The sequence below is a fragment of the Hippoglossus hippoglossus genome, chromosome 5 (genome assembly GCF_009819705.1).
Source record: "Hippoglossus hippoglossus isolate fHipHip1 chromosome 5, fHipHip1.pri, whole genome shotgun sequence".
NCBI classification, from domain to species: domain Eukaryota; kingdom Metazoa; phylum Chordata; class Actinopteri; order Pleuronectiformes; family Pleuronectidae; genus Hippoglossus; species Hippoglossus hippoglossus.
In genome coordinates, this window is record NC_047155.1 from 19,999,273 (window position 1) to 20,026,711 (window position 27,439).

The 27,439-nt window shown below is 41.6% G+C and overlaps 3 protein-coding genes across 8 annotated transcripts in view; all 3 read right to left on the reverse strand.

The window, feature by feature from the left end:
* Window positions 1-628, reverse strand: part of cita (citron rho-interacting serine/threonine kinase a) — a 36,925-nt gene extending 36,297 nt beyond the window's left edge. For 3 of the 6 annotated variants that reach the window (XM_034584873.1, XM_034584876.1, XM_034584877.1), the window contains exons 1-2: window positions 464-628; window positions 124-247 (exon numbers count right to left, since the gene is read on the reverse strand). In XM_034584873.1, the coding sequence (XP_034440764.1) occupies window positions 124-225 (102 nt within the window). In that variant the 5' untranslated portion in view covers window positions 226-247; window positions 464-628. The remainder of the gene's footprint in view (window positions 1-123; window positions 248-463) is intronic. The other 3 variants (XM_034584875.1, XM_034584872.1, XM_034584874.1) reach the window with 1 other exon arrangement.
* Window positions 629-1,476: 848 nt separating this feature from the next.
* LOC117761465 (beta-crystallin B3-like) lies at window positions 1,477-3,381 on the reverse strand. The gene is made up of 6 exons (XM_034585383.1): window positions 3,155-3,381; window positions 2,713-2,794; window positions 2,484-2,599; window positions 2,248-2,389; window positions 2,031-2,173; window positions 1,477-1,916 (listed from the first exon to the last, which is right to left on the reverse strand). Exons 1-6 carry the CDS (start codon window positions 3,379-3,381, stop codon window positions 1,622-1,624), a joined length of 1,005 nt encoding a protein of 334 aa, XP_034441274.1. The 3' UTR covers window positions 1,477-1,621.
* A 1,446-nt stretch (window positions 3,382-4,827) lies between these two features.
* LOC117761690 (trichohyalin-like) lies at window positions 4,828-26,668 on the reverse strand. Its single transcript, XM_034585791.1, has 11 exons — window positions 26,385-26,668; window positions 22,593-23,624; window positions 19,860-20,776; window positions 17,875-19,673; window positions 9,763-9,875; window positions 8,975-9,053; window positions 8,600-8,744; window positions 8,331-8,467; window positions 8,039-8,241; window positions 7,844-7,929; window positions 4,828-5,776 (listed from the first exon to the last, which is right to left on the reverse strand). The coding sequence occupies exons 2-10, from the start codon at window positions 23,612-23,614 to the stop codon at window positions 7,854-7,856; spliced, it is 4,491 nt and encodes a 1,496-aa protein (XP_034441682.1). The 5' UTR covers window positions 23,615-23,624; window positions 26,385-26,668; the 3' UTR covers window positions 4,828-5,776; window positions 7,844-7,853.
* Between the last annotated feature and the right edge of the window lie 771 nt (window positions 26,669-27,439).

Below are 27,439 nucleotides of genomic sequence, written 5' to 3' on the forward strand. Positions count from 1 at the left end.
GCATCAACACCGGAACAGGAAGTCAGCGACATAACAATGACCGCAGCTGGTCTTAAGCCGAGTGGTGACTGTATTTATTATAGATCTAGATGATGAGCGTCAGGACACAAAGCCGCATTTTACCTGAAACACCTGGTTGAGTCGCGAGCTGCGGCTGGCGATGGGGTCCGTGGAGGAGACCATCGGTATCAGGCTCCCCTGACTCACGTATTTAAACTTCAACATGGCTTCCTAATAAAAAACTAACCTGAGGACATGACACACAAGTGGTCGAAGTGAATAGACGTGTGTGTGTGTGTGTGTGTGGGAGGTGAAGACGGGAGCGAAGCAACAGACATCAACACTGACATCCCTTCTGTAGCTAACTGAGGTTAGCTACCGTCTGTCTGCTAGCGTCGCTAACAGGCAAGTCGCGCTAACACACGCACACGCGTCTTCCACAGAGTAATGCGGGAGTACTCACCATGTGGCATGCAGGTGGATGTGATACTTATTAATAATTTACACAAAACATTGGTTTCATAAGAGAAACGCACTGTTTTCTTCCCGGTCAACGTTATTTCCGGTCAACTTTCAAATTTTGCGCGTTGCCATCCCTCCCCTCGCGCTTGTTCAATGAAGATGGCGTATGACTGGATGGGAATTTTTCTTTATGGGCGGGTCCAACGGTTTTTTAAACCAATGGCAGTTGGTCCACGCCTGTTCGCCACATCAGGAAGAGACTCCGCTTTCATTTCCCAACAGAAATATCGTGCACAAAAGTAAATATGAAATAATGAGCGTCTGGAAATAAATTAAAGCTAAAAAAGACTGTTTTATCTTAACTAAGTAGATTGATTATTCGATATGTCCTGTTTATAGGCCAATTTGTTAGGTAATGCAGACATTTACTCTTGCTTTTCCATAAATAGATTAAAAATGAAAAGGCTGGCCAAAATCAAGTCATTTCCTGACTTTTGTTCTCTAATGTGGATTCACTTTTTATATACAGTCTATGGTCCAGCTCTAAAATCACTTTTCCCATAATTCAACCATTGGCATGATTTTTTTTTACTCTTCCTGCTTTATAAATTCCTTTATCTTTCAAAAACAATGTTTTTCAAACTGTAACACAGACCTTTTGTTATAAATTAGTTGTCTCAAACCAAGAGAACTCAGATTAATTAGATAATTAATCTGAAAATGCACAACTTTTTCATACGTTAAGTGGAACTCACTAAAGAGTAAAATTATATTCAAGGTTAGAATCGGCCCCTTAAATTATACCTTGATTAACTCAAGGTTTTTGTGTTTTCAAGGTTTAGATGATCAACATAGCTCTTAATCCGATTCTTAGACACTCTCAAAATTACTGTAAGGCTCCTACTACCACACATTTCTAGTTTCCCTGTACTCAGAATAAGATGCACTTTATGAGTAAAAAGATGCAATAATGTGCGGATTGCAAAAATCAGGGCCAAATCATTTTATTTCCAACAGAGATACATGTTTGTCAGTTCCAGTTTCCAGAATTGCATGGTCAGATAGTCTAAACTAACAGTTGGTATGTTTGTGAGACTGGCTCCTGGCTCGCTGCCTTCATCTTGCCCCAGTTGCTGTAGGTGGTGCGTGAGGTGTGGCATTAAGATTGGGGTTGTGTTTGTGATTTGGGGTTGGGAGTGGGAGTGGGATTAGGGTTAGGGTTAGGATTGGGTTTGGGTTTGGGTTCGGGTTCGGGATTGGGGTTGGGGTTGGGGTTGGGAGGCGTAGGGGCAGGGGCAATGTAGCACCCTTTCTTGTGCCACTGCATGTCCCGCACACGTCGGACGGACTGGATTTGAGGTGCAGTGGCTCCCCAATCGTTCCAGTGCTTGAAGTCTCCATGCTCAAACACGTACTGGCTCCCTCTGTAGCCTGGATACCTGTATCCCACCCACCTTCAGAGGGAAGACAGTGAATAATATATCACATTTGTGGGGTGGAGAACTGGGCAATATAATAACAGAACAAAACAATGAGTAATATTTATGTCTGAGAGGGTTGCAGCTTACGTTCCACTGGCAACCTTAGCACTGGCCACACGGTCCTGGAAACCATATGCCCACAGACTGGGGACATCATCATCAACTATCTCCATCTTTCTGCCTTCAAAGCCTGTGTTCTCAAAGAGGTGCAGCTTGTGATCTGCACTGTCCTGGAGAGAAATTCATCAGGTTTGAGCATGACTTGCAAGAGGTTATCTGCTAACATCACACCCATAATACCGACCACTTTCAGGGGCCTGAATGAGCTCAGGCTGTAGGTACTCTGCCAGTTGATCCAGTTGGTCCAGGTGCTCCAGCGAGGATACTCTCCTCTCTCCAACACATACTGCTCTCCTGCAAAACCTGGACGCTCAAACCCAACCCACCTGAGGACATGGAGAAAACACATCACGTATCAATGCAACAATTTCCCCCCGAGCATGGTAAACAACTTGGATGAGGGGAAACTGAATCGCTCACGGTCCAGCCTCCACGATGACTGAGCCAACTTGCTGTGTCTTCTCCCACAAGTCTTTACATTCACCAGACAACTCCACCTTCTTCCCACGAAAGTTCTCAAACTCAAAAACTGCCAACTGCAAGACAAGAAGAGTTGGGGAGTTGATGGTGTGATCGGCAAAGTCCCAAGCCCATGATGAGTCTGACTTTTTCATTTCAACATCAACAGAAAAACTTTTATGAAACGTACCTTATATGTTGCACCGGCTCCTCCTTGGCCCTTATGTGCAGGCAGCTGGTCCGGGGTTCCCTGCTGTTCGGTCATTTTACCTCTACAAAGCACAACAACTACATTTTTAGAGATTTTGCATTATTATTTACATTACATGAATATAATACACTGGTGTATCCTGCAACCCTGGAAACATAATATAACTTCAATACATGGTTGGTAGTAACAAACAATCCAATTGCTCATAAACAAAACATAAAACCAAATATTTGCATATCTTATTTTACTCTAATCTTAGTTGTGTCTGTTGCAAAGGCTATACAAGTATACAACATCAATATGGCACACACAAAATGCCTCTTAGCAACCTATCATCTGCAGATAGAAGAAGAAATAGGGAGAGCGTAAGAGAGAAAAGGCCTCTCAGGTACAGAAGGATGATCTTTTTTTTGTCTTTTACCTGGATGGCTTGTGCTTCACTGCACCACGTAGGAGCCTTGCTCTCCGTCTTTCCTCTGTCTTATCTCTCTTTACTGTTTGTCTCAGTGTGAGGGTGTGGGTGTGCAGGCCTGGCGAGCGGGTCGGTGGAGGCCAGCGGGGGTATTTATGGTTTATTTCTGGCCACAGCAGCAAAAAGCCTGTTGATGCAGCAAGTCTGTCGCGCCCATTGTGTCCGTCACACTGCATCTCAATAGGCTTGCCCCTCTGTCCCTGGCACACTGGCAAACACTGCCTGGCTCTGCCCATGCTGCCATCCTGACCATGATCCTATAGTGGGCACACGCACCAGTTGCCAGCCAAGAGAATGTGCAGGGATCAGTCTCACTCAGCACTATCGGCCCCACCCAGCTATCTTTCTCTGCACTCTCCCATCTTCTACTTGCTTCTTTATCTTTCTCTTCATCCAGCATCCAAAAAGCTGCATCAGATTTCTGGCTTTCTTATGGTGCCATGTTGATAATAGTATCACATATAATATTAATAGTATTTTAGAAAAGACTGACGTAATAATCATTGGCCCTGACCACAGTAGGCAAACTTCAACCATTTATTGGTCCACTGGTTAGCAAAATTAAATCCACAGCCAGAAACCTTGGCATCAGATTTGACTCTCAACTACATTTTTAAGCCAGTGTCAATAACCTTATTAAATCTTATTACGTTCATCTATGAAATAAATCTAAAATCTTATCAGCTCTGTCTTTTCTTGTATTAATATGTTGTGCTTGTGAGCATAGAATGCTCTAAGTGGGGAAATGTAAATTCTAACCTTTTGTAATGAATGCATTTCTTATTCCTTATCTTTAATGCTCAATGCTCCTCTCATCTGACACAGTATTCTTTACAGTCTTTGCAGGACACACTTGTTTAAGCGCCAGCACTTTACTGCAAGTCCAATGACAGGAGAATATAAACTGACCTGAAGTTCTTGCCACCATCAAAATATTATTGTAGTGTTGACAATGCATATAGTGTTGACTCAGTGTTAGATAATGTGTGACTCATCTAACAGGTATAACTCATTCCTTCCTCACTTTGCTCATTTTCACATCAGATGTGATGACTCCATCTGCAGGTGCTGCATTAAATCTCAGAAAGGCCTGCACTGACTTTGCTCCTTATTCAACAGCAGTTACCACCACACACCTGGACTACTGCAATGCACTGTTTGAACGTACCGGTCCATCCTCAGTGTCTCGGCTTTAGCAGGTGCAGAACCTTTAAACCAACATCAAAACGCACAGGGCACATATCTCTCCAATTCTTGTCTTACTTCATTAGCTGCCAAGTTAAATTTAAAATTGATTTTAAGATTATATTCACAACTTTTAAAACCCAGCACAATCTGGCCTCAAGTTATATTGCAGAGCTAATATTTATGCTCTTTATGCTCCAAAACTTGGAGACTTGTTTTTTTGTGTGTTGCATGCATTTTGTGAAGCCCCTTGTCACCTTGTTTAGATAGCTGCTATAGAAAAATATGTATTTATTATAACAGGCAGCTTGTGATACAGGAGTGAGATTTTTTCAGTTTCAAACTGATAAATAGGCCAATGATTCTTAATTCTCCATTGTCACTTATCTATGAAGATATGCAGTTAGTTTCCCATAAAAAAACAAAAACATACTCCATTGTATTTCATAGAAAAGGTTTTAATAAAGGTCCCTCGATTTCCTCTTATCATACAGACAGTTGATCATAAATGATTACAGCATTGATGACAGTCAATCATTAACGTTTAAAAAAAGCACTTGGGAAAGAATTTCAAGCTGAGGAAAACATTTGTTTTGAGATTTTACAAAACACACTCTTTAAATCCATTACAGCATTTCTGCATTTTCCTCCCAGCTCACTGCTGATGTTCTGATCAGCTAGTGTCCATTTTAATAAAACCAGGGACCATATCCTTACATGTTGTGCAACTTTGAAGAGAAGAAAGGCATTCAAGGTGTTAGAAAAAGAAAAAGAAAATCCCATGACCCTGTTACAACAATTATCTACTTGATTAATCTATCGCACTGTATGGAAGATAATTTGATATGCTTCTGAAAGTGCTAGGTAGTTTTACTTGGGACGATTTGTGATTGGTAAAATAATGCAAAAGGCATTTTATACAATTTCCACTAAATACACACAATTTGCGATCCATCATTTATATTCAGTAGTTCCTGTATATACAGTATAGGTGTGCATGTGTATGATGGTACATACTCTGCTGAAGGTCTGGTGTTATCAGTTCCTGTTGGAATGTGATGGACTTGGAAATTCAGACAACAAGACAGTGCATGGCTTTTTTCTAAATTATATTGGGGTGTTCACCCTCCATTCAGCCTCTGTACAACAGTCAATAAAACACAAAACTTGGCATTAAAACATCACAGCCTTGGCACAATTATTTCATTTACAAGATAAAAGTTCTCGGAGGCCTCTATATCCAGAAAACCCTCCTCTGATTGTACCAGTAAAGGTTCAAAATAAGGCACTCGAAGTGGAAAATGGAGCAATCTTGACAAGACGTCTGTCAGGAGCATCAGCAGCTGAGATGAATTGATTCTTGCTAAAAGGCCATGGCACAGTGTCCTAAAGGCAACAAGAGATACAGAAGGTTTAGAACAAAGTTTCAAACCACAACAGACATTTAATAAAATTGAATCAGCATTTATCACATAGGTTTGTTAGGTTTCCACACATGAATGTAATCAGTTTCAGCATGGATGGCCAAGTGGTGCTTAAAGCCACATTGGTCTCCACTTAACTGTACATCACAGTGACTCTGCTCAGACCTGGTATTAACATCTGTCCTGAGTGATCTGATCACAAGCTCAGCACTAAGTTTAGGTCTGAACGCATCTAAATGTGTCCTCAATGTGTCCTCAGATCCCATCACAAAAACTACTTTTTTTCTTTAGGTGTATATATATTTTTATTTTTGTATATTTTATTTTAAATTTTAAATTTTGATTGAGCATTGTTATAAGAGAGCCTGTGACCCAAGCATTTCATTGCAAGCGACTGCTTAATGTAATTGTTGTGCATATGACAATAAACTCTTGAATCTTGAATCTTGAGGTGGTCTGGCAGACATTCTTTTTTCTGTGTGAACGCAAAATTGTCCTGGGCCACATACGAAGGACCACCTACTTAGCTGACATCCTCTGAGCCGCTACCGTTTCACAATTAACCAAACATATTTTTACCAACAAATGTTGATTTGTCTGTGGCCACCGACACAATATACATTTTTCTTACATTGGCAAAATGCATCATCCTAGCAGAGCTGCACAAGATTCATTTAACCCGTCCAGACTCCTCTCTCTCTCTCTCTCATTGGCTTGCTGGCGCGTGTGACACACACACACACACACACACACACACACACACACACACACACACACACACACACACACACACACACACACACACACACACACACACACACACACAAACGCAGTGACGTTGGACACATCTCTAAACTCAGACTGGGTAAAAACAACATAATTTGGACCGAAATTCTGAAAGTGTGAGATCAGATCACAAGTGGTCACAGGACAAACATTCACTATACATTTTAATGCCAGGTGTGAACAGAAAAGTTCCATTTAAACCAACTGCATTCAGGAACAGTGATGATATTTTACCCACAGTGCAGATCTGATAGGAGAAAGTGTTGCAAAGATATGGACCATTTCCTGTTTAATCTTTTCTGTCACAGTCTACATTAAGTAACATGAGTGTTACTGACAGCCCCGCAGAAAGGTTCAAACCATTCACGCTCTATTATTGCAAACCTATTCAGCTGTCTTTAATCATGACTTAGAGGCAAATTAGTCCTTTTAAATAATGCCTTCACTCCTACAGTAACACATTGCATAAGCCAAATGCCAAAACCATCACGACTCAGTCCTCATCTACGGCTGATTCTCTCATTAAGTCATTTAATGTTCATCATGCAGCAAGACATTTACTGCTTATGAACCTCTAATGTGCGTCTCACAGATACCAGCATCAAAGTTCTGCAGATGTTAGAGAAATCAGGAAGTTATTCAAAATATGCTTATTTTTTGCCAAAGATCACTGCATCATCTTTCAAAGACAGAAAGAAAGAGGACAACTGTTTGGACTGCTATTGATACTATTATTCATATTCATATTCATATTCATATTCATATTCTTATAATATCGTTACCTCCACTGAGGGGGTTATGTTTTCGTCTGTGAAATTTTGTAGATTGGTGGAGCATGACCCAAGAAAGAACCCATTCAATTTTGGTGCAGATCTGGATCAGGGGGCAGATCTATTAATTTCACTTTCTCTAATGTTGTGAGATAGGGCGTTTTTCAAAATCTTCATTGATTTCTTAGAGAATAATTCATGGAAATGATGAAAAAAAAAAAGTCGTGTTTAGGGGCCTGATATTTATGAGTGTGTGTAAATTGGCCGCAGATCAAATAAAAATCTTGTGAAATTAAAATGTGGTTTGATGAGGGGACTGTTTGGCCTTGGTATGTGCCATTCTAGTTTTTTATTAATTTCAACAACAACAAAATCTGTAATGCAAGAATTTAAGATTTTAGTTCGCCTGTGTCTTTGTATTTTTTTTAATAATTATTTTATTTATTTATTATAACATCATCCATATTACTCACCTGTGTCTGGCTAAGCCTCGCTGTCGTGATGACTCAGACGCTTCTTAGACTTCAGTTCTTTCAGCCAAGCAGGAGAAGAGCTGGTTCTGAATGACACACAGAATCACAGTCATCATTAAAATACTTTCATTCAATTTTCTCATAATTTCTAAGGTTTGAATATTTTTTAAGTGTGCTGTCGTGTTCTGTTCTTACCCTCCATCTGTGCCGCCCAGGGGTGGCAGCACAAGTGCAGCCCCCGCGAGATGAGAAGCAGAGCGAGGCGAGGAGCGGGAGAGTTGTGAGGGTGATGGTGCTGTTGCCTCGCGTTGACCTCCTCGCTCTTCTCTTCCCTTGTTGTCTTCTGTTTCATCTCCTCCTCCAGCTGCTCCTCTGACTGTTCTCTTTTTTAGTTGAGCCTTGGGGAGCAAGTCAAGACAACTTTACCTCACTGCAAATACTGACCGTTTCCATCACGTTTCATTTGGTAAAATGTATTTAAGCTTACAATCAGGGCTGTAGGGCTCAGACCAGGGAACACTGAGACTCTTTGTGAGGTGGGAGGGGGAGGTAAGGCTTTCTTCGGTTTTGGCTGATCCTCCTCAGAATCTGACTCCCTTTGTTGGAAAGACATCTCCTTTCCATCTAGAAACAAAAAGTTAAGAGTCAAAACAGAGAATGACTCTATTTGGTGTATGTTGCTTGTTTACTCTGAATTAAAAGAATCAGCTCCAGCCCTCTATGTTGATTAGATAATATTAAGGATGCTATTATAACCTGCGGTGTCACAAGCCCTCCAATCCAACATGTCCCTTGGAGTTGGCCCTGCCCGGAGCGAGCGTGACGGACGCGATCGAAGTCGCCTCTTTCCAACATTGGCCTTGGATCTCTGTGCGCTGGTGTCGAGGAGTGGGGCGGAGCTCTGTGCGCAGACACAGACACAAACACACACACACACACACACACACACACACACACACACACACACACACACACACACACACACACACACACACACACACACACACACACACAAATAATCTAGCAATAATCAAATAATAATCTAGAATATAAACTACTATTACTGACCAAACCGCTATTGCCGTCACTGCTCTGGTCTCCAGGAGGTTTAAGAAACAAAGAGAAACTAACCTCAGGGAATGAAGAGAAATCAGTGGTATCAACATCTTGAGAGGCGACTTCAGGAACTTGGTCAGGGATCAGCTTCGGACTGAAGACAGAGAAAACATGTTATGGGTCACAGACTTAGAAGAGAAGGCACAGTGCATTTTGAAGTGTAGTTCGAGGTGCTTTCACTTTAAATTTCAGTAATTTGAGTCAATGTTTAACAAAGGGTCACTCCTCTGGGCTTTGGACATTGTGCTCCTTTAACCACAAGAGGGCACAGGGAGTTCAATTCCTGAAATTCTTGCTGTGACATTTTAATGTGTAGCTGCAGTCTGTTATTTTGACAGAAATTATGTTTCAGAAATTGCTTGTTTTACTAGATTTAATTTATCTGTTTATTGATTAAAAACAGAATCACACAAGGCTCTAAGGTTAAAAAAACAAAATAGAACAACTACTTTGGTATCTAAATAATATTGGGTTATTTTTCAGATGCGCCACCGATCACAGTAAGAATCAACCACAGTTAAACAAGCCCCTCTGACCTGCACCTCAAGGCTACTTACTTTGAGGTGTAAATGTAGAGGTAGCTAAAGGGCCTCTATTTTTCAGGTGTGCTCAGTTGGAATAAAATAACCACATCATGTGGAGCCACACCTTCAGCACAAGACACAAAGAATGACACTTAAACCTGTCTGGTCCTGTCTGCCTCCATAAGCATACATGAAGGAAATGAAGCCACTTGAACATACAACACGGACAGTGTTAGTGGTAAGACTTTGTATGATGTTATAGTGCAACCTGTCACTTACCTGTCAGTTTCAGATGTCTCTTCATGGCTGGGACTCAGCTGCTCTGGCTCACTGTCTATCAAAGCATCAGTGTCTTTGTCATCTCCGTTTACGGAATAGCTGTTAACCTGTGTCTGAAAGGCAGAAAGATCATTCAATTATAAGGAATATGAATAAGAAAACATATTATACAACAGAACCAGAGAAAACATGAAGGAGCCATTTGATAGTGTTTGACAAAATGACTTCATCTCTTTGGATCTACAGCTTTATCATACAAAATCAAATGATGATGTGACGTGTGCCTTTTTTGCTGAGTAAATCTGCACATGAGAACTTTCACATTGTGGATCTGCGGCAGGGAGAAAATGGACCGTGTGCTGAGCCAAGATCACTAACTACAGAGGGAGAGAGGACTGAGGACCAGCCAAGCATGCATCTTTTAATGAGCCGGTCACAGAGACTGGGCTGTCCTCAATAAACACTGACAGCGTGTGTATGCACGCACACGCACTGGCATACACACCTATGTGCGTTTGCACGGACACACCAAACACACTCATGCTGTCACGCCCACATGCTGGAATGCATGGGTGGACACACACAGATACACACACACATTCCACACAAAAGCAACTACTGTGCACCTCCTCACAAACATTCCTTTAAGCTCTCTTCACATTTTGTCAAGGGGCACATCCCAGTGCTGTTCTCTTGAATATTGTCACCTGGATACAACACAGCACTCGTGTAAACAAGCCTTATAATCTCATATCCATCTCATCTCCTTCCTCCGTCCATTTATTACTCAGCATTCACACAGCAGCTTCATTTGCACAATGCCTGTTATCTGGCAGCATCACAGCATGAGTGAATAGGCTTCTAGAGATTTTCCTATGACCACAGACTGTGTTCAGTTATAGGGGAAAACAAAGTCTGGTCGAACAGAGACACAGTCTACGATTGAGCAATTTCACCAGCACCATACAGGACCTGCCTTTATCATGGAAGTATATCCACTGCAGCTCACCAAGTTATATCATGATGTATATGTTTTTAACTTATTTTTCAGTCATGTCATGTAGCTCTATCACCTCCTATTCACCCTGGTTCAAAAAGGACTTGTATGAATGTTCTAAAAAGTTCCTGTTTGGTAGTTGTACATGTGTGCAGCATGCAACAATGAATGAGACGAAGGGCAAGTGTGTATCAGTCTCGGATATGCGGATTCCAATGAAACAGCTAATCCACTTGTATCAAATCTAAGTTCGAGAAAAAGCAACATATTACACGTCAACAGAACAACTGCTCTGATGGACGAGTTCAAGTTCAGTATTGGACAAGTTCAAGTTCAGTATTTCTCCCCCTTTTTGCTCTGTTTTGATCCCTACCAACTCCTGAGGATAGGATTTAGCTTTTCAGTTGTCATATGCTCCACTATGTTCACCAGTTAGTGTCTAACTTTGACTGCCTGTCATTTGCTGCTGGGCAGGTATCATACAGAGGGTTGACCAAAGCACTTTCAATAAAAACATTGTCTGTTGTGGCTGGAAAAAAGGCCGTAGAACCGATACAATGAGCTGAAGGGTGATAAAATGCCTCTTAAAGCTGAGGGGAAGTGTGATAAAAACCATGTTGATTTGCAACTCAGTGGCAACATTCACTCATGACTCAGTCATTTGAGCCATTGTTTATATAAAAATATCTGTTAGTGCAGCTTTAATCTACATGTGCACAGAGATTCACAGATATATTCAGACACACGATGGAAACTGAGCATTTTGGACAAACTCAACACATGTGTAGACATGTGTAACGTATGTTTAAACCCTACCCCACAAAAAACAGCACCTGTAAGCTGTAATGATGGGTCTGAACAGTATGTGCTCATGAGGGCAGAGGATGTGCAAGTCAAGACAGAGTTGGCTTCATTACAGTTTACCTGCATCACATTTCTGTCACAGTCATTGGTGGGTGAGAGCTTGTTTACGATGAGGATAAGATGTAAAAGATGCCACAAGCAGAACTAACAGAGACTCTAATGAAACAAATGACGACCATCAACAACACCTAACCTCTAATAAAGGAAAATGAGGGGTTGTCTAATTAAGAGGGAAAATAGCCTGCAGGTTATTTTCTCTTTTTTATGTCTCTTGTGAATGCACACCCACATATAAACAGAGACACACACAATCACACTCACATGCAGGATACACCCACAGCTAACACCTGAGAAATCACAGGCAGAGATGTCCTAAATATGAACAAGTAAACTGCCTTGTGTGACACAGTTGGTACCACAATATTTGACTGATCTACAGCAAATAATTGAAATAAACATAATCTGCTATCATGCTGTTTTGGGATGAATATACCTGGTTTACTGACTGAACAAAGTGTAAGACTGAAAGTCTATTGTAGTTCTCAAAGCCTGCAACAAGCAATATTATTAAATCATCCATACCCCTAAAATTCCATCTATCCATCATCTATACCACTTGCAGTGTGAAGAAAAGGCAGCTGCAGACACACACAGTGCACAGACATATACAGTCACTTTAACTATAAAGCTTGTCTAAGTGTTTGTTACAATCCTATGCTTTATCTCAGACAACATGGACAAAGAGGAAAGGGTTTGTTGTTTTCAGATAACTATTCTTCCTGAAACAGATGGCCACTGACTGCTGCTCTCCCTCTTTACATTTGCATGTTCATCTATTGGCACATGGGTGTTGAAATATTAGACCAGGTCATGACTTACATGGAATAAATGACGGTTGGGTATTAATGCAATGAACTCAGGCTTTAAAAACTGCTGCGTTCATTATCATTGCACTAAATGTCTATAAAAATGAGCTCATCAAGAATTTAAGGTAAAATATAATTTTGATTAAACAGCAGATTATAATTAGACTTGACGCAGAGCATTTTAAAGCATTCATTGCCATCTACTGGGTTAATGCATCAGCTCTTACAGAGCAGGTTTCAGTGGTTCTCCTCTGCACACTTTGCCGACTTCTGACGGAGAAGCGGCGCAGGGATCTCCTGCTACGTCTGGCAAAGCTACGGAGCGGTGACACGGCCCTCTGAAACCTTCCTCCTCCATCTTCAACTTCTTCCTCTTTATCCTCATCTTCCTCCTCCTGCCTCTCCTCTGTGTTGCTCCACACCAGCTCCAGAGCCTCTTGTAAGGAGCGCCGGACGCTGCCCACCCAGCCCGCCACCTGCAGCTGGGCCGCTGACAGTTTCCCTCCAAAGTATTGCATGGTTGTAACGCTCACACAGCTGGTCGTCCAAGCACTAGGGTCACCATGGAAACTGGGCCACCAGAGGAATGGAATTACAGCTTTGAAGGGATTTTCTTTGAGTGGGTCAAAAAGCTGGATGTGTGATCTGGCTTTCAGTCGTCATTTTCAGGAAGCAGACGTTAATGAAAACTCAAACTGTCTTCTTCAGAAAGACAGATTCTGAACTCATACAAAGCAAGAAATAATCCTTCTTCCATTTGAGCGGTGCCCATCGTCTCTTTCCATATTTTTATGGTTCAGGTCACACAAACTTCCTGGAACAGTCTATTATTTGCTGCCAGAGAAGAAGTAAATAGTATGACCAGCCATGTGTTTGCTCTGTGACGACACCACTCGACTGCAGCATTCACAATGATGGATATGACATCCGAAACAGCAGCTTCCCAAAGATAGACTTTCCCATCATCACATCACATTATTATCCATTTGAAAGACACTGACAGAAGTGTCAATAAAAGTTTCTTTCACTCCAACTTTGTGAAAAAAAGGAAAGCAGCTTTTCAGTCTGACAAAAAAATATTCTAAGTATTACCTCTTTTCTTTTTTTCCTGAGACTTCTTCTGCAACAGCCAAGCCTGTTTGCTTGTGGACCTACTTCCGAGTTCACATTGCAACTCCGTTCTCCATTTAGAAAAAAAAGGAAAAGCAGCGTGGGAAATAACTGCTTCCTCAAACATCCAAAGCCAGGTACAGAGAGGTAGATCAGCCCTTTTTATCTCCTTGAGACCAGACTGGTTCCAGGGAACATCTGATCACAACAAAGCGGAGGTCTGTTCTCAGATGTGGAAAATCCCAGGGGGAAGGAAGGTGCGGTAAGTGGGGCCAAGGTGTTTTCTGTACCTGCCTCCACTGCTCTCTTTCCGTAGTTGCATGCAAGTAATGAATGAAGCAGGTCTTTGTGAGAGGAGAGGGAGGAGAGGACAGCAGAAAACAGGCAGACTTCTGGAAAGTTGAGAGAAAGTATGAGCACCACGCAGCAGAAGATAGTTGAGTGACACGATGAAATGTGCACTTTCTTGTCAGTGGTTTGGCCCATCCTCTCTGTGTGTATGTGTGCCAGAAAGTGTGTATGTGTGTGCGATTGTGCAGGGGGGTGACAGGCTCTCTCTCAAAATAGGGTGGAGGGAATGAGTAGAGAGACAGAGAGGAGATAGGGGCACCATGTATGGTCATTTGACACGCTTCCCTGTTGGACACATCCAAATGAGGACATGATGACCACATAGCACCTTGGCCCTACTTACTATAACATCCTTCCATCTTTCCATCCATCCATCAATCTGTCCGTCTTTCATTTTGTCAGTGAATGAGACTGCACGGTCTGCTGCACAGCCCGTGTTTGCCCTGTAAACATTTACCTCCTTCTGCTCAGTCAAATTGCTTTTTTCTGACACACAACAGTATTTTCCTGAGCTTTTCTTGCACCCTAGAAATTATACATTTTATTTATCAAACCATCTGAAACCATACAGTTTAGTCTTATGGCGGCCATATTATAGCAGAGTAAGGTGGTCTACATGAGATAAACTTCAGGAAGGAAGCATGAGGAAGAGCGATTTGTAAGAGCAACAGCACCACTCAGTGGTTGAAACAAGGGTGTACTCACACAGCCAAGACCAACGCTTCACTACTAACAGTGTTATGATGTTGAAGTTGCTATGCACAATGTCCCTTTGCAGTAGCTCACTGGTTATGTGGGTTATGATTTGTTTGCATAAGTGTGCGCGCTGCAAACAGAAAGACGATAACACAAAGACACGCACACATACTGTGCATACACACAGTTCAGGGCTCCAGGATTCGGTGCTTCCATTTACTCTGCAAAAATGTTGCATGTTCAAACAGGTGCTTGACTGATCTGTCTTGACTGGCACGGCCTTGTCAGCTGTTCATTCACTTCACCACAATTTTTTTTGTGTCTTTTCATGGTGAACAAACCTCCGCCTTCAGATTTCCAATGTTCATTTCTCTTATGTTGTTTGAAATGTCTGTTTAATTATTAATTATCTAATTATTGTACTTGCCAATAAACTAAACATTGTGCTTAGGCCATTTGTAGTTTGTTTTAAGCCTCTTCCCCTTTTACATAAAAACAAGGCTAACATTGCTAACAAGGCTAAAATGTCACAGTAACAATAGCTTAATGAGTAGGGAGTGTAACACTCCCTACTCATTAAGACGGCTTCTTTCAGGCAGTGGAAGATGACGTTTATATATGGATCCACCCAGAATTTTGTTTAGTTGACTTAAAGTGAAGTACAAATTAATGACTGAATAATGTTACGGATGTGAGATTAAATACATTTACATTACTAAGAGGAAGAAATCTTTACTCTTGTCATGGAAACAGATTAGGATTGTTAAAGATCAGTACCACTCTCAGGTTTGTGCCCCAAATTTGAAGCAGCCAGTTAGCTTAGCTGAAATCAGGGGGAAAACATCTAGCCTGGCTCTATCCAAATGCAAAAAAAAATGACCTCTTAAGGTCACTGATAAACACAATACAGCTTGTTTGACTAGTCTGAAATCCAGCACACAACTCACACACACGTAGATGATTTTGACATCTTGCTTTTTGTATGAATAAATAAAAGATTTAGACAGAGCCAAGGTAGCTGTTTCCCCTCTGTCAGCTAACCAGCTGATGACTGCAGGTTAAAATCATAGACTGTATATAAAGATGGTCAACATGACAGCTCCAGAAAAGTGAAGTCAAAGCATCTCGATTGCCATCTGGTGGGTGGCTACAGTAGAGGTCATAAATCCTCCACGTTAGTGGATGTCAAAGTACATGTCAATCACATTTTTTTCTCAAAGATGGTTTCTGTCATTTTAGGTAGTTCTTATTACATGATGTATATCATTTGCTAATTTTTCTGGCTTATAGTTGTTATTTGATGCTATAAAAGCATCATGATTGACATTTGAGATGAGCTTGTGTACTGGTGGGACCTTGCTATAGTGCAGACTCTGGCTCCAAATGCACAAAATGGCAGTGCATGTGTATCTTGGCTTCATTTCTGGATAGTGAGAGGAAGTGGAGACATGTCGTCCATCTTTCTATACAATCTATGGTTCCTATTGATTGCACAGACGTGACAGTGGTTATCATTCTTCTTATTTTCTCATTTAACTATCTGCTCTCTCAGGCTATGTAATCCACACATGGTGCGTTCAATGAGGCACTGAATAGTTCAATAGTTAGATAGTCCCTAATTAAACTGGTTATTACAGTGATAATTGAGGCTGTCTTAGTGCAAACAACAACAAAAAAATGAATCTACAACATAAGAGCTGGAACTCTCACAGAGGAGGCAAATTGCTGAGCTGGCTCTGCAATTCATAGGAAAACCACTTGTACTTCTAAGGTAACATTTCTGTATGCAAATAACGCCTCCCTCTTTAACATGCTCCTACATCCTCCTTTTATTTTCCACTGCTGTTTATCTTTTTTAAAAGTATTTTCTAGATGCAAAAATAAGAAGAAAATGAAAGCGTTAAACAGAAAATTGTAGATAGAGATTCGGAGGAAGTCATAACCTCACGGTCTGTTTCATTTGTGATTATCATAACCTCCCTCCTACATACATTCACACATCAGCAGACATAGAGTTCATACAGTTTGATGTACTGTTGCAAATGGATGGAAAATTCACATGATGCATTAGGATCTGAGAAAGAAGAGACTCCTGACCTTGCAAATGTGTGTATATAAAATGGAACATGAAAAAGAAATCCAATCTCATCCCTAACATCTTCAGGGTTACAGCACTGATGGAGAACTGTACACATTCACAGTTACATGTATGTTTTTTTAATCACATCTCCCACTCTGACATATTTTTTTATAAACTTGAAACACTATAGACTGACACATGGCACACGATATGGATTTGCTTGCTTGTTTCAAGTACATAAGTAATAATGGCAATAATAATGTTAGAGATAAAAGCCCAATTGTAGCCTGGCACCCCACGTGAATTCAGGAATATGCCAAAATGAAAACGTTGTTAGACGCGACTTATAAGAAGACAGTCTCAGACAGACTTATTTCCTCAGGCAATTCACTCCAGAACTTTAGGGCCCTGATGCTGACGCTCTGCCTCATCAAGTTTTCAGCCTTGATTCAGCAAGAGACAGCAGACGCTTGCCTGAAGATCGCAGGCTGCATAGAGGTAAAGAGGCGATTAAAAGATCTGAATTATACCCTGGGGCCAGGCCATCAAGAGCCTAAAAGGTAATCAATAAAATCTTAAACAAACCAGGAGCCAATACAAAAACTTTAAGACAGGTGTGATGTGATACCTCTTAATTCTAGTTAATAGCTCTGCTGCTGAATTTTGTACATAATTTAGGACTCGACTTTGTTCCCCATGAAGTCGACTGGTAAGATTTTATGCTGTATAAGTCCGAAAGAGGTGACAAAAATGAGTGCACACACACGCACACCCACACACGCACACACTCACACAAAGACACATTCTGACATGAAACTTAATTAGGCCAAAGCAAGTATGACAAGTATGGCATCTGTCCTCATGTTTCAGGAACAGTGATGTGTTGATGCAGGTGGGGTGAGGTGTGTGTGTGTGTGTGTGTGTGTGTGTGTGTGTGTGTGTGTGTGTGTGTGTGTGTGTGTGTGTGTGTGTGTGTGTGTGTGTGTGTGTGTGTGTGAGATTGACAGGTTGGTATGATTCAGTGGTGAAATAATCACATGTACACTCCTGTCTCTGCTCTTTTAACCTCACACTATGAATCTGGCATTTAACTTCCTGGTGTATGGTTTGTTGCATTACAAGTGAAAAAGGCAGAATTTTGTATTTACCTTTTGCTCTTCTTCTTCTTCTTCTTCTTCTTCTGATTCATCCATCTCTTCCTCTATCTCCTCCTCCTCCTCTTCCTCCACCTCCTTCTCTTCCTCTTCCTCAACTTCTAATGCGATGAGGTGTTCCTCCTCTGGCCTCTCCTCCACCTCCTCCTTCTCCTCTGCTTTCTCCACAGCTGGAGGAGGCTCTGGACTGTCTGGTTTTGCAACATGCTGGGGTGCGCAGTTTTCCTGAGGGGATACACTCAGGGGCATCAGCACCTCCGACTCTTCTCTTCTATCCACGGGACTTGTTGTCCAGCTGTCGATGACTGGACTAGTTTCCGCTTTGGCCCGCGAGCCCCATCTCTTTGGCTTGACTGAAAAATCGTCAAAATCTACCTCGATCAGAGGCTTCCTGACGGAGAAGTCATCGTACACAACTTTGATCGGACTCTCAGTGGTCGCTGAGGTTTTAGCTAAGGGTAAATTTGGTGTCTTTGAATTCTGAGGGACATCTTCAGAGTCAAAGCTGATTAAATCTGCTGAACTCTTCCTTCCCTCCCTTTCTCTTTCTTTATACATTCTCACCTTTTCCTCCAGTTCTTTCCCTCGCTTCATTTCCAATTCCTCCTGCATTTTTCTCTCCAGCTCCACCAATCTTTCCCTCTCCATCTGTAGCACCCTCTCCTCCCTTCTCTCCTCCTCTCTCTGTTTTTCTATTTGCCTCGTCGTCTCCATCTCTCGCTCTCTTTCCTGCTGCATTCTCCTCTCAAACTCCTTTCTTTTTTTCTCCTCTTCCTCCTGTCTCTGTCTTTCCCTCATTCTCTCTTCCTCTTCCAGCCTCCTTTGCCTCTCCCTCTCTCTTTCCTCAGCCTCCTCTCTTAGTCTTTCTTTCTCCCTCTCATCTTGTTTCAGTCTTTCCTCTGTCTGCCTCGCTCTCTCTCTGTCCTCCTCTTTTTGTCTCTGCCACATCAACTCCAACTCCTTTTCTCTCTCCCTCTCTCTTTCCTCAGCCTCCTTTTTCAATCTTTCTTTCTCCCCCTCCTCTTGATTAAGTCTTTCCTCTTTCTGCCTCGCTCTCTCTCTGTCCTCCTCTTTCTGTCTCAGCCACATCAACTCCCTTTCTCTCTCCCTCTCCTCTTGTTTAAGTCTTTCCTCTTTCTGCCTCGCTCTCTCTCCGTCCTCCTCTTTCTGTCTCTGCCATATCAACTCCTTTTCTCTCTCCCTCTCTCTTTCCTCAGCCTCCTTTTTCAATCTTTCTTTCTCCCCCTCCTCTTGTTTAAGTCTTTCCTCTGTCTGCCTCGCTCTCTCTCTGTCCTCCTCTTTCTGTCTCTGCAACATCAACTCTTTTTCTCTCTCCCTCTCTCTTTCCTCAGCCTCCTTTTTCAATCTTTCTTTCTCCCTCTCCTCTTGTTTAAGTCTTTCCTCTTTCTGCCTCGCTCTCTCTCTGTCCTCCTCTTTCTGTCTCAGCCACATCAACTCCCTTTCTCTCTCCCTCTCCTCTTGTTTAAGTCTTTCCTCTGTCTGCCTCGCTCTCTCTCTGTCCTCCTCTTTCTGTCTCTGCAACATCAACTCTTTTTCTCTCTCCCTCTCTCTTTCCTCAGCCTCCTTTTTCAATCTTTCTTTCTCCCTCTCCTCTTGTTTAAGTCTTTCCTCTTTCTGCCTCGCTCTCTCTCTGTCCTCCTCTTTCTGTCTCAGCCACATCAACTCCCTTTCTTTCTCCCTCTCCTCTTGTTTAAGTCTTTCCTCTTTCTGCCTCGCTCTCTCTCTGTCCTCCTCTTTCTGTCTTTCTCCCTCACTCTCTTCTTCTTCTTCTTCTCCCAAACTCTCTGTCCGTTTCACCCACTCCTTTTCCCACACCTCCTCTCTTCGTTTCCTTTTATTAATCTCCTTCTCTCTCAGTTCCACCTCCAATTTGTGTTCCTCGTGTTCATGAATCGGTCTCTCCTGCTCCTCCCTCAACCTCTGTCTTTCTCTTTCCTCCCTCAACCTCTCTATTTCACTCTCCTCCTGATCCTGCTTTAGTATCTCTTCTTTCTGCTTTGCCTTCTCTCTTTCCTCCTCTCTTTGTCCCTGCAACATGATCTCCATCTGTCTTTCCCTTTCCCTTTCTTCCTCTCGTAGCCTCTCCTTTTCGTGTTCCTCTTCTCTTAACCTTTCCCTCTCCCACTCCTCTTTCCGCTGTCTCTCCATCTCCTCCTCCTTCAACTTCTCTCTTTCCCTTTCCTCCTCTCTCTGTTTTTCCTCTTCCCTCTGCCTCAAGTTTTCTTTCTTCTTCTCTTCCTCTTCTCGTTTATGGTCCTCTTCTAACTTAAGTCTCGCCTGTTTGTTCTCCTCTGCTCTCTGTCTTTCAAACTCCAAATGTTTCAGTCGCTCCTCTTCTTGTTTTAGCATCTCTTGATCCTTTCTCTGAAGACTTCCCACTCGTCTGTAGACGGGCAACGAAACAGGAGTTTCCTCCTCAGCTTTATCCTCAGGAGCTTCTTCTTCTTCTTCCTCTGAGCTGGACTCCGACGCTGAGCCCAGGATCAGTGGAGGCCCACCATCGTCTCTCTCCACGATACCAAAGCGAACAGAGCGACGCTTGACATTGTCTCTCTTTAGAGGGCGCTGGCCACTGTCTGCCTCATCATTAGCTGTTTGCGTTGCAGATAGGCTCCGACTGCGGAGTCGAACCTCGCCATCAGTTGATTTGTTCTGCTTGTCCTCTCCAGGTTTCTCGCTTGAGCTATTCATAGACTTATTTTCTGTAGAAATGTCTTTAGGTTTTTCCACTGGGGTCTGTGAGGGGGGTTCAGCTGAGGAGACCTTTGGACGTGGATCCACATCCTGTGTAGACGACGTTCTGGTCGCGGCAGGTTTCTCATGTGATGGTGTTTTGGGTATTTTCTCTGCTGTTGGAGCAGCCATCGGCTCAAAGCTGGAGAAGAGACAGAAATCATCAGTCGTTCTGAATTAAAATTAGTTTAATAAACCTGCTTGGCAGTGCTCAGTTGTGTCATTTCATCTAAGCATATACCATGTCAGAGGAAAGGAAGATTTCAGCATTTCGGCAAATATACTTGCTATTGTTCTACGAGTTTGATTTAAGGACTCGTGTCTATAAATGTGAAGCTTGAGCGAGACAGCTGTTGAACTATTCCTTTGTTTTGGTTTTATTTGCCAGGTCTTGTGAAACATATGCCTAACGCGTCTCCCTCTCCCTCGTCAATAGAGATGTATTTTTTTGTGGAGCTCAGAGCATTGGAAGTTTAAATAACATAAAGAGCAACATATCTTTTCAGAAATAGAATCTCTGTAAGTCTGGATTTCCACAGAATTAGCTGTCAAGATTGTTCATAGTTTTGTTTACTTTGAGTAGAAAATAGTTGCAGAAAAAATGTTAGCAATGAAATCTCTTCAAAACAGAGAGGACTCTATTTCTGTAAAGACTTGTTGCTGCTATTGTTTCTGGATCGAGGGATCATCTTTATAACCCCCGAGGGTAAAATTGTCTAAAATTGAAGTCAACTCTCTTAAAGACTGAGAGCGGGTTACTTTCACATGTAGATTTCTGAGAGGAGAACTTACAACCACTATAGTGAGAACAGCAGCAGAAAACTGACAAAAACTGTCATCATTGGAATATTCAAATCCTTTACTTAAGGAACAGTAGTAACACTGCAGTAAAAATATTTCATTGGATCAATAGATAACTTCAATAAAGTAAGTCAGAGTTATAAATGTACTTTAAATATCAAAAAGTAATAGCACTCATTAGGAAATTATAACCTTGTGATTGTTACTACATATAATTTCATTGATGTAGAATATTGAATGTAGTATTGTATGTGTAAGTAGCATTCTGGTTAATGTGGAGCATATTTTAGGACTGCAATTGAACATCATAGTCACAATAGATTTATTTGAAAATGATTTTCTCAATTAATCTTTTATTTATTAAAAAACAAAAAATACATCATAAAACATTGAAAAATGGTCATTACAATGTCTTAAAATGTCTTGTTTTTTGTCCAATTCCCAAAATATTCAACTAACCACAAAGTTAAGACAAAGAAAAGAGGAAAATACTCACATTCAACTATCAACTGTTTGGTATTTTTGTTTGAAAATCAGCTTGATAGTTGCCAATTGATTTTACGTTGTTTGGCTAATTTAACTAATCTATTTGATGTACTGTTAATTGTTTCATCTCTAACAATGCTTCATATTTTATAAATTCATCATTTGTCTTGAATGGAAAAGTCATTAACTGTAAAATATAAGCAGCTAAAGCTGTAATTGATTAAGAACTACACTACTCCCCTCTAATTTTCCCCTTTAGTGAAGAAGAAGTATAAAGGACAAGTGTCTTACATGTATACTCAAGTACATTACTTGAGAAAAAGTAGTAGGTTGGAGAGCTAATCTTAAAATTCATAATGTGGCCAGGTTTGCTCTCTTATCTAAACTATTTTATTTGAGGACATAAATCTGCCTGCCATCTTGATATTATAAGCAACGTTATTCATTTACCACATCCACACAATGTGCATTAAACAAAACTGAGGAAAACATTAAAACACGTGAAGCATCTTTGAGAGTACCAATTGACTGGTATGAGTCATAATATTAACACTAACCATAAAATAAACTTCTTGCTTGGTTGCACTTTGAAGAGAATGTTATTTTCCTTTCACTCGTGTCTGGTCATGTCACTAAACTCAAACCACACTGATAAAAAGAAGCTCACTCACCTACGAGACCGAGGTCGAGGTGCAACCTGAGGATTCCCCTCCGTCTTGGCACCCTCAGAAACTGTTTCCGCCACCCAGTGTTTGATTCGCTCCTTTACGCCCCCTGTACAGTTAATGATGTCGGGCTCCTCTTTCTTTGTCATGACCTCTGGCCTCTGTGAGGAGTCAAACAGAAGACTGATTCTGCGTTTAATACTTCCTCCTCCGCTATAATCTTCCTTCAGTCCTCCTTCATCACTCTCTCTGCTTGATGGCTCTGTTGTCTGGTTCTGCTCTAGGTTGGAGGACGCTGGCTTGTTTGAATCGTCTTTGCTGTCGCTCGTAGATACGGTTATCGTTGGCTGGGGAGGCAGGGGTGCACCACCTGACTGAAACCTTGAAGTGAGCTTCGAGGACAGACTCCTCCTGGGGCCGCCCCATCGATTCACTGTATTTGTCGAAGAGGAAGCGCCGCTCCCTGATTCTTCAGGCTTTTGGACGACAGACGTCTGAGTTTCATCTTCTTTCTTTTTCTCATCTTTCTGTTCTGAGTTAGTAACAAGATCAGTGGATACACTGTGGTTTGTTTGGAGGACATCGTTTTTCTGCAGTGGCTCGGATGTGGGTGTCTCTTTGGGTGGAACAGTTTGTGAGGCAGGATCGGATTTTCTTGGAGCTACACTAGAATCAGGAGTATCCTCGTCACGTGGACTTGGTGTACTTTCTTTGGTAGTTTTTGGTATATTTTTCGTGTTCTCTCTCACAGAGCTGGGTTTGGAGCCAGAGGCAGTGGTTTGCTGAGGAGGTTTCTGAGCGTGGGCGGTCGGAGTCAGTTTGGAGACATCCGCAGCTTCAGATTTTCCAGTTTGGTTCGTTGTTGACTTGACAGTTGTGGTGGTGACCGTCTTTGGAGCGTGGATGGAGCGAATGGAAGTGTTCTTCTGCAGGGAGAAGGGCTTAGGAGCAAGCCGAGGTCTGGAGGCCAGACTCGGCTTTGGGTTTGAGGTGTGTCCGGTCTGGGAAGTCTCGATGGAGCGCTCCATAACTGAGTCGCTGAAAGCAGAAGAAGAGAGGAGACGTTTATATAAAAAAAACTGCAGAATCAACACTGAAAAATATTACCACTCTGTGTTGAGACACAGCCAGCTGGTTGTGTTGTTACAACAAAGAGTGGATAAGTCTGGTCTGTCTAGATTTTTGAAGACTTTACCTCCGCAAGAGCGAAGAGAAACCAGTCTATTACACTGAAAACACATCACATGTCTTTCTGCTGCAATCATCTTTACTTTCTTACTTAGTTTCCTTCTTTGGGTTACTATTTTACTGATAAAAAAGTATTAACAATTATTACACTTCTGTTAGAAAATCAAAACCATTTAAATCACCTCCATAAAGCCGTGTTTCCAATAGTCAAAAAACCCACTGAAACCCAACATCTGGCTTTGCCTGTGATGGGAATGGATACAATCTGCATTCACTCCCTGGTCAAATGACTCTGCAGTAGACACACGTTTTAATCCGCTCCTGCTCTGATCGGCAGTGATGGAAACTTGACACCCAGGTGAACTCGCTAATTTGGAAAGACAGCGGGGTGAGCACCTCAGTTAAGGTGCATTTGTGACGTCAAACATGACGCACCAGGGACAAAAATTGAAAGGCAAACTCCTCCACTGGCAATGGGAAGAGTCAATCTGCTTTTTTAGAGGGTTAACCCATAAAACCTGTGTATACCCAGTACTTTAGGTGTAAAAGAGGAGTAACAGTATAGATCTGACAAGTCACTGTCACTTTTGTTACAAGTACTGTTTGAAGGGTCGTCTTCACTGAGGATCTCCAAAGACCAAAAACACTGACTCAAAGAGTAGAGAGGAATAATACATTGGTAGTTAAACTGTACAAATAGCCTACTGAACATAAAGCTCCATTACAGCCTGACTGATTCATCAGTCGACCGGTTATATCTGCTAATATGAGCTTTTCACTGACATATCGTGACTGTATTTATGTTTGCTGATATGAACACCTTAGGAATCGTTATCAGTTTTTTTATTTATTACTTATTACTCCCTAATACCAGTATCAGCCCCCAAAAATCCATATCAGTCGAGCTCTGGTATTTATTATTTCAAAATAATACATAAATACTTGATCCTTTCAAGAATGACTCTTGCAGATCACAGTTAACCAATTACAGGTTATTAACCTTCTGTCACTGATATCTGATCATTTCATCATCGCTTCATTGAGCTACCAGCCAGTAAATAATTTATGGAGCAGCAACTAATGATTATTTCCACTGATGATTATTTCCATTATAGATCCTGACGATTATTTTCTCTCGTCACCCTTTTTTTGCTTTTTTGTTTTGTTTCGGCCACATCTGATATCTGGTTTAATATCAACCCGATATTCACATTTCAGAAGTTGCTTTAAAAAAGTTTAGAATAGTCGCAGAGTAATTTATATCGATTTATCAGCTAATTGTTTCAATTGAAAACTACTCCAATCTCTTCAGCACATGTTTGATTATGTATAATAATGCACAAGTTTGATAATGTTTGATGCATAAATACGATACAATACGAATTACGATGGGAACTTTACTGTTTATTTTCCACCACACTGAATGAGAAAATGAAAAGCAACTAAAACAGGCAGGTGACGTGTTGTCAGAGACTGAAACATGTCCGATGAGTCATCGCACGTCTACAACATGACCCTAACCCTAATGACACGGTCACATCAGACTGAACTGAACCCACCGACACGTGATCAGGTTCAAACATCTCAAGAGAGCCTTCACTAAAAAAGGCCCAAATTTCCAGCTTGTGTGAGGAAGATAACAAGAATGCTTCTATAATTTCTATAACACTGAATACCAGAGGTGCTGCTGCGAACAGTACTCATCTGGTTTGACCTGAAAGACTTTTGCACAAACCAGTAGCTCCACGCCCCACACTGTAATAATGTGCAACACTTAATGTGTCAGCAATAAGCTCAGTATCAACACAGCTGCTGTGCATATAGACGCTCTGGATGCACAGTGAAGAGAGCTTTTGCACTTAGGCAGTTCTTGCATGTGTCATGTTTTTATTAAGTCTTTTTCCTCATTGCCTAAACACAATCCGCCTGTGGGTTTCCCTGATATTGTGTAATGGGATCAGACTAGGTGGTAACACCACCCAGTTAGGGAGTGTTGCAGGGTTTTGGGGATGTGTTCAGGATCTGTGTTTTCCTCAGGAATAAACAGTGTCCAGCAGGCAAAGCTTCAGCTGACAGATGGTTTCTTTTTGCTTATTTAGGCCACAGTCATGGACCCACAGCTCCCAGACTGTAAACTCTCTTTATCTGTGTTTGCCTTCAGAGCCTGATACCCTGCCAAGGCTTCATATTGATAGTACACGATTATTCATGTACTGCTGTGAGAGATGCTAATAATGTCTGATCTGTTGAGTCTCCTACACGGAAACAGCGCGATGTGAGGACGTGTAGATTACATTAAAGAGTGAGATGAGGTTTTATTGTCCAACTCTATCCATGTGTTTGACTGGGAGTTGTTAATAAGTGACTAATAATCTTGTCCACAATGAACTCCCTGTCGCTGAACCAGCAGCAGCGCGTCCCCTGAACAAACTGACAAACGAAAGTAACTTTACATTGACTTTAAACTCGGTTACACATATTTTCTATGAGACCACACGTAAAGTAAAACTTGTACGTAACGCAGAGGAGAGTGTGCACCTGCTCTTCAGGTCAGCTCCCCCCCCACGGTATGTGTACATGAAGCTGTTGTGTTGTTATTTACGTGTTTACCTTCAGTCGTCACGCAGGCATTCGGGTTGAGGGAGGAAGCGGGAAGAAGTTAGAAAGGGTTTCCGCGGTGGTTTCTTCTCCCGCTGAGCTGTTGTCACACTCTTCTCCCGCAGCTCATTCACACACAGAGTGGGAGACGTCAGGCCGCTCCTACACACACACACGCACACGCACACACACACACACACACACACACACACACACACACACACACACACACACACACACACACACAAATACACACAAACACACACACACTAACAGACACTCCCTCTCTGCCGATACACAGCACCAGAGCCAGGCTCCTGCGAGGTCAAGCTACACACACACACAGACAAGGAGAGACAGGAAGTACAGGAGTGTTTTCCAAAGCAATGTTTAGTGAAATAGAGAATTTATATCTTGTATGTTAAGCTATATCATTATTAACTACCTTTGCTTATTCCCGTTGTATCTTTTGTTCTCAACTTGTATTTAACTGTTTGTATTCTTCTCAGTTTTGCTTATAGTCTTTTATTATAGTTTCCTAATTTCGTTTTTTATTCCACCACTCTTAAAATCAGCTCATCCATTCTATTCTATTCTATGCTATTTTATTCTATTCATTTTTCTATCTGTTTATTTATTTATCTCCATTTTACTGCGTGCATTAGACTAAATTTGCTTTTAATTGTTTTTAATTGTGTCTTTTCTTTGCCCTTGTTGTGTTTGTTCTTACGTTTGTCTTATTATCATGTTGTCAATCGTAAGTGAAGCACCTTGAGCTGCATTACCTTGCATGAAAGATGCTGTATAAATAAAGTTTGATTAAATAGTTGATTTATTGATTGATTCATTCATTAATTTACAGTCAGCAACACTACTCTTACACCTACTTGATACAATGTGTGCTTTGATTGAATTTCTATGCCCATTTCAAACACTATTGCAGTGCTCAATCTAAACCTGCCTGTTCCCTTGTCCTGTGTCAATGCTCCAACTTTACATTTATTCCTTTTTTTTCATTAGTGAGTTCTACAATATGCTGTCACTTTTTACTGATTTTGTGCTGGATG

Excerpts from the sequence above, each read along its gene's own strand:
- LOC117761465 (XM_034585383.1), bottom strand. The coding sequence starts at position 3,381 with ATGCAGTGTGACGGACACAATGGGCGCGACAGACTTGCTGCATCAACA. Across the intron at positions 2,600-2,712 it reads GAGCCGGTGCAACATATAAG|TTGGCAGTTTTTGAGTTTGA; the intron begins GTACGTTTCATA and ends CTTGTCTTGCAG. Across the intron at positions 2,174-2,247 it reads CATTCAGGCCCCTGAAAGTG|GACAGTGCAGATCACAAGCT; the intron begins GTCGGTATTATG and ends ATTTCTCTCCAG.
- LOC117761690 (XM_034585791.1), bottom strand. The coding sequence starts at position 23,614 with ATGGAGCGCTCCATCGAGACTTCCCAGACCGGACACACCTCAAACCCA. Across the intron at positions 9,876-17,874 it reads AAGAAGAAGAAGAGCAAAAG|ACACAGGTTAACAGCTATTC; the intron begins GTAAATACAAAA and ends TCTGCCTTTCAG. Across the intron at positions 8,468-8,599 it reads GAGGGCTTGTGACACCGCAG|ATGGAAAGGAGATGTCTTTC; the intron begins GTTATAATAGCA and ends TTTTGTTTCTAG.